Source organism: Eptesicus fuscus, chromosome 5 (genome assembly GCF_027574615.1).
Source record: "Eptesicus fuscus isolate TK198812 chromosome 5, DD_ASM_mEF_20220401, whole genome shotgun sequence".
Classification (NCBI taxonomy): domain Eukaryota; kingdom Metazoa; phylum Chordata; class Mammalia; order Chiroptera; family Vespertilionidae; genus Eptesicus; species Eptesicus fuscus.
The window spans coordinates 52,890,686-52,903,522 of NC_072477.1; the positions used below are offsets into that span (position 1 = coordinate 52,890,686).

Below are 12,837 nucleotides of genomic sequence, written 5' to 3' on the forward strand. Positions count from 1 at the left end.
TTGTTCAGATTATTACAGGTGTTCCTCTGTTTTTTTTCCCCAAAGTTCCCCTCCACCTGATTCCCCACCCCATGCCCTTACCCCCCGCCACTGTCTTCATCCATAGGTGTAAGATTTTTGTCCAATCTCTTCCCGCAACCCTCAGACAACCTTCCCCCTGAGAATTGTCAGTCCACTCCCTTTCTATGTCCCTGATTCTATTATATTCACCAGTCCATTCTGTTCTTCAGATTTTTTATTCACTTGATTTTTAGATTCACTTGTTGGTAGGTATGTATTTGATGTCTTTTTGTTCATAATTTTTATCTTTACCTTTTTCTTCTTATTCCTTTTCTTAAAGAATACCCTTCAGCATTTCATGTAATCCTGGTTTGGTGGTGATGAACTCCTTTAGCTTTTTCTTGTCTGTGAAGCTCTTTATCTGACCTTCAATTCTGAATGATAGCTTTGCTGTGTAGAGTAATCTTGGTTGTAGTTTCTTGCTATTCATCACTTTGAATATTTCTTGCCACTCCCTTCTGGCCTGCATAGTTTCTATTGAGAAATCAGCTGACAGTTGTATGGGTACTCCCTTGTAGGTAACTAACTGTTTTTCTCTTGCTGCTTTTAATATTCTCTCTTTGTCTTTTGCCCGTGGCATTTTAATTATGATGTGTCTTGGTGTGGTCCTCTTTGGGTTCCTCTTGTTTGGGGTTCTGTGCGCTTCCTGAACTTGTAAGTCTATTTCTTTCACCAGGTAGGGAAAGTTTTCTGTCATTATTTCTTCTAATAGGTTTTCAATATTTTGCTCTCTCTCTTCCTCTGGCACCCCAAAAATTCAGATGTTGGTACACTTAAAGTTGTTCCAGAGGCTCCTTACACTATCTTCATATTTTTGGATTTTTTTTTTCTTTTTGTTTTTCTGGTTGGGTGTTTTTTGTTTCCTCATATTGCAGATCTTTGGTTTGATTCTTGGGGTACGTTGATCTACAGTTGAGTTTCTGTATATTCTTTATTTCAGACAGTGTATGCTTAATTTCTGACTGGTCCTTTTACATTTTTTTGGCATTCTCATTAAGGTCCTTGAAGGTCTCATCAAGTTTCTCAGCGGTTTTTAGAAGATTCTTGAGTAACCTTATAAATGTGGTTTTGAACTCTCTGTTGTCCAGTAGTTTGCTTTCCTCCATTTCTTTCATTCGTGACATGTTTCTGTGTTTCCGCATTTTGGCTGCTTCCCTGTGTTGATGGAGTGGCTTTGTGTGGTAGGTGACTTATAGGGGCCAGTAGTTCAGCCTCCCCAATCACCTGAGGTGGACGCTTTTGGTACACCCCTTTGTGAGTTGAGTGCTAAGTCTTGGTGTAGTTAAGCCTTGATTGCTGTTGGTACACTGGGAGGAATTGACCTCCAGGACAATTGGTTGTGAGGATCCGCTGTGTCTATAATGGAAGAACTGCTGCGCTGGAGACATGCTTATGGTGCAGGCCTTGTTTCAGTGGGGCTTTGATGCTCACTGAGTCTGCCTCCCAAATGTGTCACTTATGGATGTGAGGAGTTGAAATCTGGTGTCTCACACTGACCACTAGGTACACTGGCTTCTGGATCTCCAATGGGGTGCAGGTCAGCTACTGTCTGAGGCCACCCTGCAGGAGCTACAGTGAGAACCACAGTCCTCTCTTCCCTGCTTGGGGCTTGGAGGCTTTGGAGCTGTCTGAACCAGGTTGCAAGTTTGTTAGGTTAAGCTGCTATCGGGAAGGCCATTCATATGCAAAAGCCGCTGCTTGGAGCTTGGGTGGGCTTGTAGGTTTTGCGGGGCGGGGTCTCAGGGCGTCACCATGCTAGGGTGTGGCAAACAGCGATGGCTGCTAGCCAGCTGTCCTCGCGCTTCCGACCGCGTCCCCGTGTCCAGCGTTCCAGCGCAGCAAACAGTTATTCCTGCGCGCAACTCTGCAAGCAAGCCACCCTCACTTTCCGACCCGACGGCAGACAGTCCAGCTTCTCCCTGTAGGAGTTTGGGTCCCCCACGTCTCCCCAGAAACTGGATTTCAGAGAAATCGGGACCTTGTCTCCCTTTGGGTTGAAGAAAGCAACGCCCGCCGCCAGCCCGGATCGCGCGCGCCTCCATACCTCAGCTTTTCAGCACTTGTGCCCTGAATGCTCTTTTATCTTTCCTTCTAGTTGTAGAACTTCCACTCAGCCAGCTTTCCCGTGGCTCTGGGTGATAGACATTTTGTCTTTTAGTTTTAGTTTTGAAATTGTTGTGCAAGGCAGCAGTTTAGGTATTTACCTACGCCGCCATCTTGGATCTCCTCCCCCAACATTGTTCTTCTTTCTCAGGAATGCTGTGGCTATTCATGAGTCTTTTGTTTTTTAATTCCAGATAAATTTTTGCAGAGTTTGTTCTAGGTCTTTGAAATATTCTGTTAGTATTTTAATGGGGATTGCAGTGACTCTGGAGATTGCTTTGGGCAGTATGGATAGTTTAGTGATGTTGATTCTACCAATCCATGAACACTGTATGTTCTTACATTTGTTTATGTCTTCCTCCGTCTCCTTTTTCAATGTCCTGTAGTTTTCCAAGTCCAGGTCTTTTACCTCCTTAGTTAAGTTTATTCCTGGGTATCTTAATTTTTTTGGTGCAGTGGTAAATGGGATTGTTGTTGTGTTTTTTTTAATTTCTCTTTCTCTGAGTTCACTGTTGGTGTATAAAAATGCCATAGATTTGAGTGTTATTTTTGTATCCTGCTACATTGCCATATTCATTTATTAAGTCTAGTAGTTTTTTGATGGAGTAATTGGGATTTTCTATGTACAGTATCATGTCATCTGTGAATAAGGACGTTTTTACTACTTCTTTTCCAATTTGGATGCCTTTTATTTCTTCTTCTTGTCTGATCGCTATGGCTAGCACTTCCAGTACTATATCGAACAGAAGTGCTAGCCAGAAGTGGTGAAAGTGAGCATTCCTGTCTTCTTCCTGTTCTTAGGGAAAACGGTTTTAGTTTTGCCCATTGAGTATGATGTTGGATGTAGATTTGTCATATAAGGCTTTTATTATGTTGAGATATGGTCCCTCTATTCCCACTTTGTTTTTATGAAGAAAGGTGGTGGATTTTGTGAAATGATTTTTTTGTATCGATTGATATGATTATGTGATTTTTGTTTCTCTGTTTATGTGATGTATCACATTTATTGATTTGCAGATATTGTACCATCCTTGCATCCCGGAATAAATCCTACTTGGTCATGGTGTATGATCTTTCTAATGTAATCCTGGATCTGATTTGCTAGAATTTTGTTGAGGATTTTATTAGCAGGATATTGGCCTGTAGTTCTCTTTTTTTGTGATGTTTTTGGAATTAGGGTTATGTTGGCTTTATAGAAAGAGCTTGGAAGTGTGCCTTCCTCTTGAATGTTTTGGAATAGTCTGAGGAGGATAGGTTTTAGTTCTTCATTGAATTCTTGGTACAAATCCCCTGTAAAGTGGTCCGGTCCAGGGCTTTTGTTTGCTGGAAGATTTTTGATCACTGCTTACATTTCTTTGGTAGTTTTCGGCCTATTCAGGTTTTTTTATTCTTCCTGATTGTGTTTTGGGAGCTTGTATTTTTCTAAGAATATGTCCATTTCGTCTAGGTTGTCCATTATGTTGGAATAGAGTTGTTCATGGTGTTTTTTCATAATCCTTTCTATTTCTATAGTATCGGTTGTTACTTCATTCTTTCTGATTTTGTTTATTCGGGTCCTCTTTGCTTCTTGATGAGACTGGATAGAGGTTCATCAATCTTGTTTATCCTTTCAAAGAACCAGCTCTTAGTTTTGTGATCTTTTATATGTATATTTTTTATTTTTATTTTGTCTCTGTCGTTTATTTCTATTCTGATATTTATTATTTTGTTCCTTCTGCTCACTCTGGGCTTTTCTTGTTGCTGTCTTTCTAACTTTTTGAGTTGTATGGTTAGAGGTCAGATAATTTATTACTTTTTTTTTTTAATGTAGGCCTGTAGAGCTATGAACTTCCCTCTCAAGGCTGCTGAAACTGTGTCCCATAGATTTTGGATTGCTGTGTTTTCATTGTCGTTTGATACCAGCCAGTATGTTTTTTATTTTTTTTGGTAACCCAATCATTGTTTGATAGCATGCTATTTAGCTTCCAAATGTTTGATTTTTTTCATTGTTTTTATTGTAGTTGATTTGTAATTTTATGCCATTGTGATCTTAGAAGATGCTTGATATGATTTCAATCTTCTTGAATTTGAAGAGACTTTGCCTGTGTCCCAATATGTGGTCTATCTTTGAAAATGTCTCGTGTGCACTGGAGAAGAATGTATATTATGTGGCTTTGGGGTGAATGGTTCTGAAGATGTCAGTTCCATCTGATCTAGTGAGTGATTTTGGATTGATGTTTCTTTGCTGATTTTTTGTTTAGAGGATCTATCCAGTGGTGTTACTGGGGTATTAAAGTCTCCTACTATGTGTATTGTTGTCAGTCTCTTCCTTGATATCTTCCAGAAGTTTTTTTATGTATTTAGGTGCTCCTGTATTGGGTGCATATATGTTTACCAGAGTTATATCTTCTTGTTGAATTGCTCCCTTTAGTATTATGAAGTGGCATTCCTTATCTCTTACTGTGGCCTTCAATTTGAGTTCTAATTTGTCAGATAATAAGTATTGCTACCCCAGCTTTTTTTTCATTTCCATTCACCTGAAAAAAATTTTTTCCATCCCTTCACTATCAGTTTGTGTGAGTCCTTTGTTCTGAGGTGGGTCTCCTGTAGACAGCAGATATAAGGCGGTAGTAGAGCCTGGTCTACCAGTCCCCTACAGACCTGTGGAATATAACTGTCCCTCACTCACACATACACACACTCCCTGCACATCCACGCACTTTCCTTTCACTCTCTCGCTCACTCACACACTATCTCCCTCACTGCCTTCTTGTCCCCCACCCTCTTGGATCTCCAGGATTAGTTCTTTTGATTTTTGAATATTGTACCATAGTTGCATCCCTGGAATAAATCCCACTTGGTTATGTTGTGTAATCTTTTTAATATATCACTTGATCTGATTTGCTAATATTTTGTTGAGGATTTTAGCATGTATGTTCATCAGGGATATTGGCCTTTAATTCTCTTTCTTTGTAATGTCTTTATCTGGTTTTGGAATTAGGATAATGCTGCCTCAGAAAAAGAGTTTGGAAGTGTTCCTTCTTCCTGGATTTTTTTGGAATAGTGTGAGGAGGATAGGTGTTAGTTCTTCTTTGAATGTTTGGTAAAACTCGCCCGTGAAGCCATTTGGACAAGAGCTTTTGTTTGCTGGAAATTTTTTTTTATTATTGCGTCTATGTCCTCAGTTATTGGCCTATTCAGGTTTTCTGCTTCTTTTTGATTTAGATTGGGAAGATTGTATTTATTTTAGAAATTTCCATTTCATGCACATTTTCCAGCTTGTTGGCATATAGTTGTTCATAGTATTTTCCTATAATTCTTTGTATTTCTGTGATGTCAGTTACTTCACCACTTCCATTTCGGATTTTACTTATTTGGGTCCTCTCTTTGTTTCTTGAGGAGTCTGGCTAAAGGTTGATCAATCTTGTTTATGCTTTCAAAAGAACCCACTTGTGGTTTCAGTATTTTTAAAACTGAGTTGGAAATTTTTTATTATCATATTCTTAATCCTATATTTTGTTTTCTGAATATTACTTTTTATAACATTCCTTCTTGTCTTATACGTCTAAATATGCTAATTATATTTTTTCTAATATTTTTCTTGCTGTCTGTGTTGCCTCTTTTCTTTAGGATTCTTTTAGCTGTTTTATTGATTTGGGTCTGAAAATAGGAAGTTTTCCTGAAATTAATGGTGCTTATTGGTTGTCCATCCATATAAGAGCAAGGCACTAAAATGCTTCCTGGGGACTCTGTGTTTGGTCAGAACATCTAGGATTGTTATTATTTACTATATGTTCTTTGGTCTGTATCTTCAGGTGAGAAATTTGCCCTGCATGAAATAAGCCTGAGTTTGTTCCCTGTTTTTGTTTAGCACCTCATTCCTGCTTTGCTCTATTTATGCCTGGCATTCCTAAGTTTGGTTCAGTTTTTGTAGTATATTTTCCACTTATTGCCTCATTTTTTCAAATTATAAGCAAAAGTTTATTCAGAGAGTCATAGAGGTAGAAGTGAACTGTAGAAGAAATGGTTTTAGGAAACAAGTTACAAAGGCAAAAGAAAGGCCAGTGGAGAGAGAAAGGTAAAGGTTACATGCTTTGTGGGGGAAGGAGAGAAGGATGGAAAAGGTGTATGCATGCTCTTGAGGGAGAGAACCCCACCTATTGCCTCTTATTCTAAGTTTATCTCCTTTTTGTTAATATTATTTTTTTCAGATAATGATTAAGTGAAATAATTTTTGTAGATACACTCATATTTCAGGCATACGACTGAAACTCACTTTGATTGTACCTAAATTTTCGGTCCACTGTAACTAACTAGTCAGCCATTACCTATTTCTATCTCTAAATACCTATGTATCTATCTAGTTATCTAACATCTAGGAGAATGAGTTCTGAGTTTCTCACTATTGCTACCATGTACTAACTACAAATATCAGTTCAGAAATTGCTACTAGGATTATTAAAGTAGAATTTAAATATACTATGTATTAAAAATGTATTTTTCTTTTTGAAAATAAGATTTGCTTTCCTTTTAAAAATTAGGTAAGTCAAAAATGGCAGAACTCTTTATGGAATGTGAAGAAGAAGAGTTGGAACCCTGGCAGAAGAAAGTAAAAGAGGTTGAGGATGATGATGATGATGAACCGATCTTTGTTGGAGAGATATCAAGTTCAAAACCAGCAATTTCAAGTAAGCATTTACTTTTAGTGAAGCCAAGTTTTATAAAATACTGTTTCTAATGGAAAAAATTTACAAACTGGCTTAGAGGTACTTATGTCCTTGCTTCTCTGTAAAGAGTTGGGAATGAAAGATTAGGTGTGAGGTAAGTAAGAATTTTAGAAACAGGGTGGGGATGTGATTGGGTACTTGAGGGAGGAGGTAAGAGGTTAAAATATCAGATCTGAGAAAAAGAAATGGACTAAGATTAGCTGGTGACATTGGAGGTCTTTTTTTATTAGAAATCATAATTTTTGTGGAGCTAAATTTTCTATTTATTCTTTTTTCCACTTAAACTCAGAAGTAGAGGGAAAAAAGGGTTTAGAATACTTTGTTTTAAATGTCAGAATGTACTAAATAAGTTTGTGTTATTCTCAGATAGGGGTTCTCAATTCCAGGCAACTGCCTTATCGCAATGTCATTCATTCATAGATACAAAATGTATAGGCAGTGAATGATTGCAGTCTCTGGCCTGTATGCTAAAAGGTGCTTCTGATCACATCTATTTTCCAGCAACTTGCATTTATATTCATGAAAAAGAAGGGCACTGTCTACAACTACTATATTTGGATGACATAGCAGTTAAAACAAATCTTTATGGTTTTTTAACAGAACATCTTGATACCTTTGTAGATTCTAGATTTCAGTTAGAGAAATTGGATTTGACCTTGTTATAATGTTAAAGCAAAGAGCAATAACACCTTTAAATATATTCACTCAAAAATATATAGAAGTGTAGAGAAATAATGTATAAATTTTAGATTTTCTTACCAAGACAGTGCTTAAAAGTGTGATTAAGAGGCTACTTTAGCCCTGCCGGTGTAGCTCAGTGGATTGAGTGACGTCCCATGCATTGAGTGGTCACCGGTTCGATTCCTGGTAAGGGTACATGCCTGGGTTGTGGGATTGCCAGTAGTGGTGTGTAGGAGGCAGCCCATCCATATTTCTATTCCTATCCCCCTCTCCCTTCCTCTGTCTCTAAAGTCAATAAAAATACAGGTATTTTTAAAAAAGAATCCCTTGCTCTTTGCGCTTTTTTTAAAAAAGAGGTTACTTTGAAATATTTGGAAAGCCTGATAACTTTCTTCTGTTGCCCCTAAACTTGTAAGGGCACTTTTATTCAGTTTTATCAGAGGGATAATAACTTAACAATTTAATTCTCAATACCACTTCCTCTGGCAAATTAATAATCTCTCATGGAGGTTCTAATTGGAGTGCCACTTTGATTATAAATTGAATGATACTTGTTGATGATAGTAGAACATCCTAATATATAAAATCCCTGGGTTGTAACCACCAGTAATGACCAAGGCTCGACCAACTGGACCTGAGGGGGCTGCGAATCAGGGCCAGAGAGAGGCCTGAAGAGAGAAGCAGGGACTGATCTGTTGCCTCTGTGGCAGCTTTTGATCAGCACTTGCCTCTCTCTCTCTCTCCCAGTCTGGCTAGCAGCCGCGCCTCCATTTCTCTCCAGGCCTCCACCGGGGCTGCTGATCAATCCTACCTTTTTGATCAGGCCCCGTTGATAGGACCAGAGATGCTGACTGGCATAGGAACCAGCCAATCAGAACCAAATGTGGGTGCTGTGAAGAACCAATGGCTGCCTAGGAGGCGGAGTTTCTGACCTGACTGGCATAGACACCGACCAATTGGAACCAAATGTGCTGTGGAAAGCCTTTGGCTGCCTAGGAGGTGGAGCTTCTGCTGCTGACTGGCATATAAACCGACCAATCAGAACCCAGTCTGGGTGCTGTGGGGAGCCAGTGGCTGCCTAGGAGGCAGAGGTTTCTATGCTGACTGGCATAGAAACCAACCAGTCAGAACCAAATTAGTCAGCAGAGGAGGGCAGTTGGGGGCGAGATCAGGCTGGCAGGGGAGGGCAGTTGGGGGCAATCAGGCCGGCAGGGAGGGCAATTAGGGGCGATCAGGCAGGCAGGCAGAGGCAGTTAGGGGCAACCAGGTAGCAGGGGAAGGCAGTTAGGGGTGATCAGGCAGGCAGGAAGTGAGCAGTAGGAGCCAGTGGTCCCAGATTGCGAGAGGGATGTCCGACTGCCGGTTTAGGCCCGATCCCACAGGCAGTCTGACATCCCCCAAGGGGTCCCCAATTGGAGAGGGTGCAGGCTGGGCTGAGGGAACCGCCCTCCGTGCACAAATTTCATGCACCGGGCCTCTAGTAATTATATATTCTCTTTAATTATTGTTTCTAGTAATTGTGATATTTTATACTGGTATATTACCATATTGTAAAATTGTTATTGAACTTCTCTTATTGAAAACATGACAGTTAAGATTCAAGTTGATTTTATACTGATTGTACATGATTTAACAGTATTCAACTAGAATCCTATAAAATAAAAGCCTTATATGCTAAGTGTCTGATCATCTGTTCAACCAATCAAAGTATAATATGCTAATGATATGCTAAAGTCACTCACTGCTCATTATGATGTGCACTGACCACCAGGGGGCAGACGCGCCAACCAGTAGGTTAGCTTGTTGCTGGGGTCTGGCCAATCGAGACTGAGCAAGATGGGCTGAACACGCCCTCGAGACATCCCGTGGTCCCTCCCTGGCTGGCCAACCTCCCGTGTCCCTCCACAGCCCCTATCGGTCCCTCCCTAGCCCCAATCATGCACTGGTGGGGTTCCTTGGCCTGGCCTCCGCCCTCTCACAATCCGGGACCCCTCGGGGGATGTCAGAGAACCGGTTTTAGCCTGATCTCGCAGGTCAGGCTGAGGGACCCCGCTGGTGCACGATTTTGTGCACTGGGCCTCTACTAGTGTATATTAGTTTTAAAATAATTACGTCAAAAAATAGAATTTCTTTTCTGAACTGTTAAGATATAGAATTTATATGATTGTATTGTTGGTTATGTGTAGGCCATAAAATGTTAATTAATAATAGTTCTTTGTTGGTTTGGGTAAATACTTAATCATGAATTTCAGAATGAAAATGGTGTTAAGTTGTTGGAGCAGAGTTGTTTCTTCAATAAGACATATGTAGGGCTTAGTTATAGAACACTACATTGTCATTATCAGATAATAGGCCTACTTCTGTGTGGCCCCTTTACTTTATAGGATTATTTTATGGGATCTGGTTATTTTTTACTGTGACGTAAGAAAAGGACATTTTAATGATGTTTCGAGTGTTTGTGCTTTTACCTTTTTCTAACCAACAATTTTAGGCAAAACCCACGCTTCCAAATTTTAGTTTGATTATTGAGTAACCTAAGAGTTACAGAGTTTATATGCATGTAAGAATAAGGAGCTTTAAACTGATCCTGAAAGTCATATTAGGCTCACATTGACTTCTGTTTTAGTGGTAGATTTGAAACTCCTTAAGTTATAAGATACTCTGGTAAACTGTAGGTTCATTTTAGTCTGTAGCCTCTGATAGTTTCCCTTTCAGAAATCAAGAGTAATGGTGCAGATAATCCAATGAGATCCCTCATAAGGTCACGTAAAGGCTTTAAGGGATGTGAGTGGCATATGGACCTTGGGCAAGGTTTTGATTTTGAGTTATAGGAACCTGAGTGTATATACAGCCCTATCATCACTCAAAGAAAGACATATACTTCAATTATAAGTTGTATATGAATGTACTTTTGGAAAAGTTTTACTAATAATGTGGAATATTTCTGTGCCATGTAAAAGGTTTGACTTATATTTAGTCAGATTTAACAATTTTTTATTTTTGGCCTTTGGATTTTGAGTTATAGTTAAAAAGGTTGTTCTAATACTATGCAACAATTAAAGCTTATAATCTTGTTCCTTTAGTAAATAAATAAATATATATATATATATGTTTAACTGTATTTTAAAATTAGTGATAACTTATAAACTTCTTTCAGGAATCTATTTGTTTTCAGTTCATGATTTATATTATCTTAATATATATTTCATTCAAACAAACAAATTTTAAAATAAATATAATTTTTTTAGATATTTTGAATAGAGTAAACCCCAGCTCATACTCAAGAGGAATAAAGAATGGCGCACTCAGTCGAGGTACAGTATTATTTTACTTGTTTAATTTTAAAGTGAAGTATTTTGATATTGATTATAAAAAAATATATTCAATATATTTTGTAATTTTGAAATACAGGTATTACTGCTGCATTCAAGCCTACAAGTCAACACTACACGAACCCAACATCAAATCCAGTGGCTGCCTTGCCAGTAAATTTTCATCCTGAATCTAGATCTTCAGATAATTCTGTTATTGTTCAGCCTTTGTCTAAACATGTAAGTGTTTCTGAAACTACACAGTCAGCTCAGGCATACCTTGGATATTATTTACAAACTAGAGGCCGGGTACACAAAATTAATGCATTGTGGGAGGGGAGTGTACCTTAGCCCTCTCCAATCTGGGACCCCTCAGGCAGTCAGACATCCCTCTCACAATCCGGGATTGCTGGCCCCTAACCGCTCGCCTGCCTGATTGCCCCTAACTGCTTCTGCCTACCTGCCTGATTTGCCCCTAACTGCTTCTGCCTGCCAGCCTGATTACCCCCTAACCGCTCCCCTGTCTGCCTGAAAACCCCCAACTGCTCGCCCCTGCTGGCCTGATCACCCACAACTGCCCTCCCCTGCAGGCCTGGGTCTCCCCCAACTGCCCTCCCCTGCAGGCCTGATTGCCCCCAACTGCCCTCCCTTGCAAGCCTGGTCCCTCCCAGCTGCCTTCCCCTGCTGGACCGGTCATCCCAACTGCCCTCCCCTGCTGGCCTGGTCACTTCTAACTGCCTTCCCCTGCTGGCCTGGTCACCCCCAACTGCCCTCCCCTGCAGGCCTGATTGCCAACAACTGCCCTCCCCTGCTGCCTATCTTTTTTTAAATTTATTTTTATTTTTTTAAAATAAATCTTTATTTTTCAGATTATTACTGTAGTTCCTTCCCTCCCCCCCCCCCATAGCTTCCCTCCACCCCATTCCCACCCCACCCCATGCCCTTACCCCTCTCCCCCACTGTCCTCATCCATAGGTATATGATTTTTGTCCAGTCTCTTCCTGCACTCCCCACACGCCTTTCCCCCTAAGGATTGTCAGTCCACTCCCTTTCTATGCCCCTGATTCTATTCTATTCACCAGTTTATTCTGTTCATCAGATTTTTTTATTCACTTGATTTTTAGATTCACTTGTTGATAGATATGTATTTGTTGTTCATAAATTTTATCTTTACCTTTTTCTTCTTCCTCTTCTTACAGAATACCTTTCAGCATTTCATGTAATCCTGGTTTGGTGGTGATGAACTCCTTTAGCTTTTTCTTATCTGTGAAGCTCTTTATCTGCCCTTCAATTCTGAATGATAGCTTTGCTGTGTAGAGTAATCTTGGTTGTAGGTCCTTGCTATTCATCACTTTGAATATTTCTTGCCACTACCATCTGGCCTGCATAGTTTCTGTTGAGAAATCAGCTGACAATCGTATGGTTGCTCCCTTGTAGGTTACTAACTGTTTTTCTCTTGCTGCTTTTAATATTCTCTCTTTATCTTTTGCCCTTGGCATTTTAATTATGATGTGTCTTTGGTGTGGTCCTCTTTGGATTCCTTTTGTTTGGGGTTCTTTGCGCTTCCTGGACTTGTAAGTGTATTTCTTTCACCAGGTGGGGGAAGTTTTCTATCATTATTTCTTCAAATAGGTTTTCAATATCTTTCTTCTTCTGGCACCCCCATAATTTGGATGTTGGTATGCTTGAAGTTGCTAGAGGCTCCTTACACTATCTTCATATTTTTGGATTCTTTTTTCTTTTTGCTTTTCCGGTTGAGTGTTTTTTGCTTCTTTGCATTTCAAATCTTTGACTAGATTCTTGGGATTCTCTAGTCTGCTGTTGGATCTCTGTATATTATTCTTTATTTCAGTCAATGTATGCTTAATTTCTAGTTGGGCCTTTTTCATATCCTCAAGGGTCTTACTAAATTTATCGGCCTTTTCTAGAAAATTCTTGAAAAACCTTATAACCGTCGTTTTGAACTCCATAGCCAG

The 12,837-nt window shown here is 39.6% G+C and overlaps 1 protein-coding gene across 1 annotated transcript in view; it reads left to right on the forward strand.

Moving 5' to 3' along the window:
- Positions 1-12,837, forward strand: part of ZNF280D (zinc finger protein 280D) — a 113,970-nt gene that overhangs the window by 23,025 nt on the left and 78,108 nt on the right. The window contains exons 3-5 of the mRNA XM_008143177.2: positions 6,684-6,830; positions 10,799-10,864; positions 10,962-11,101. Coding sequence (XP_008141399.2) covers positions 6,695-6,830; positions 10,799-10,864; positions 10,962-11,101 — 342 coding nt within the window. The 5' untranslated portion in view covers positions 6,684-6,694. The remainder of the gene's footprint in view (positions 1-6,683; positions 6,831-10,798; positions 10,865-10,961; positions 11,102-12,837) is intronic.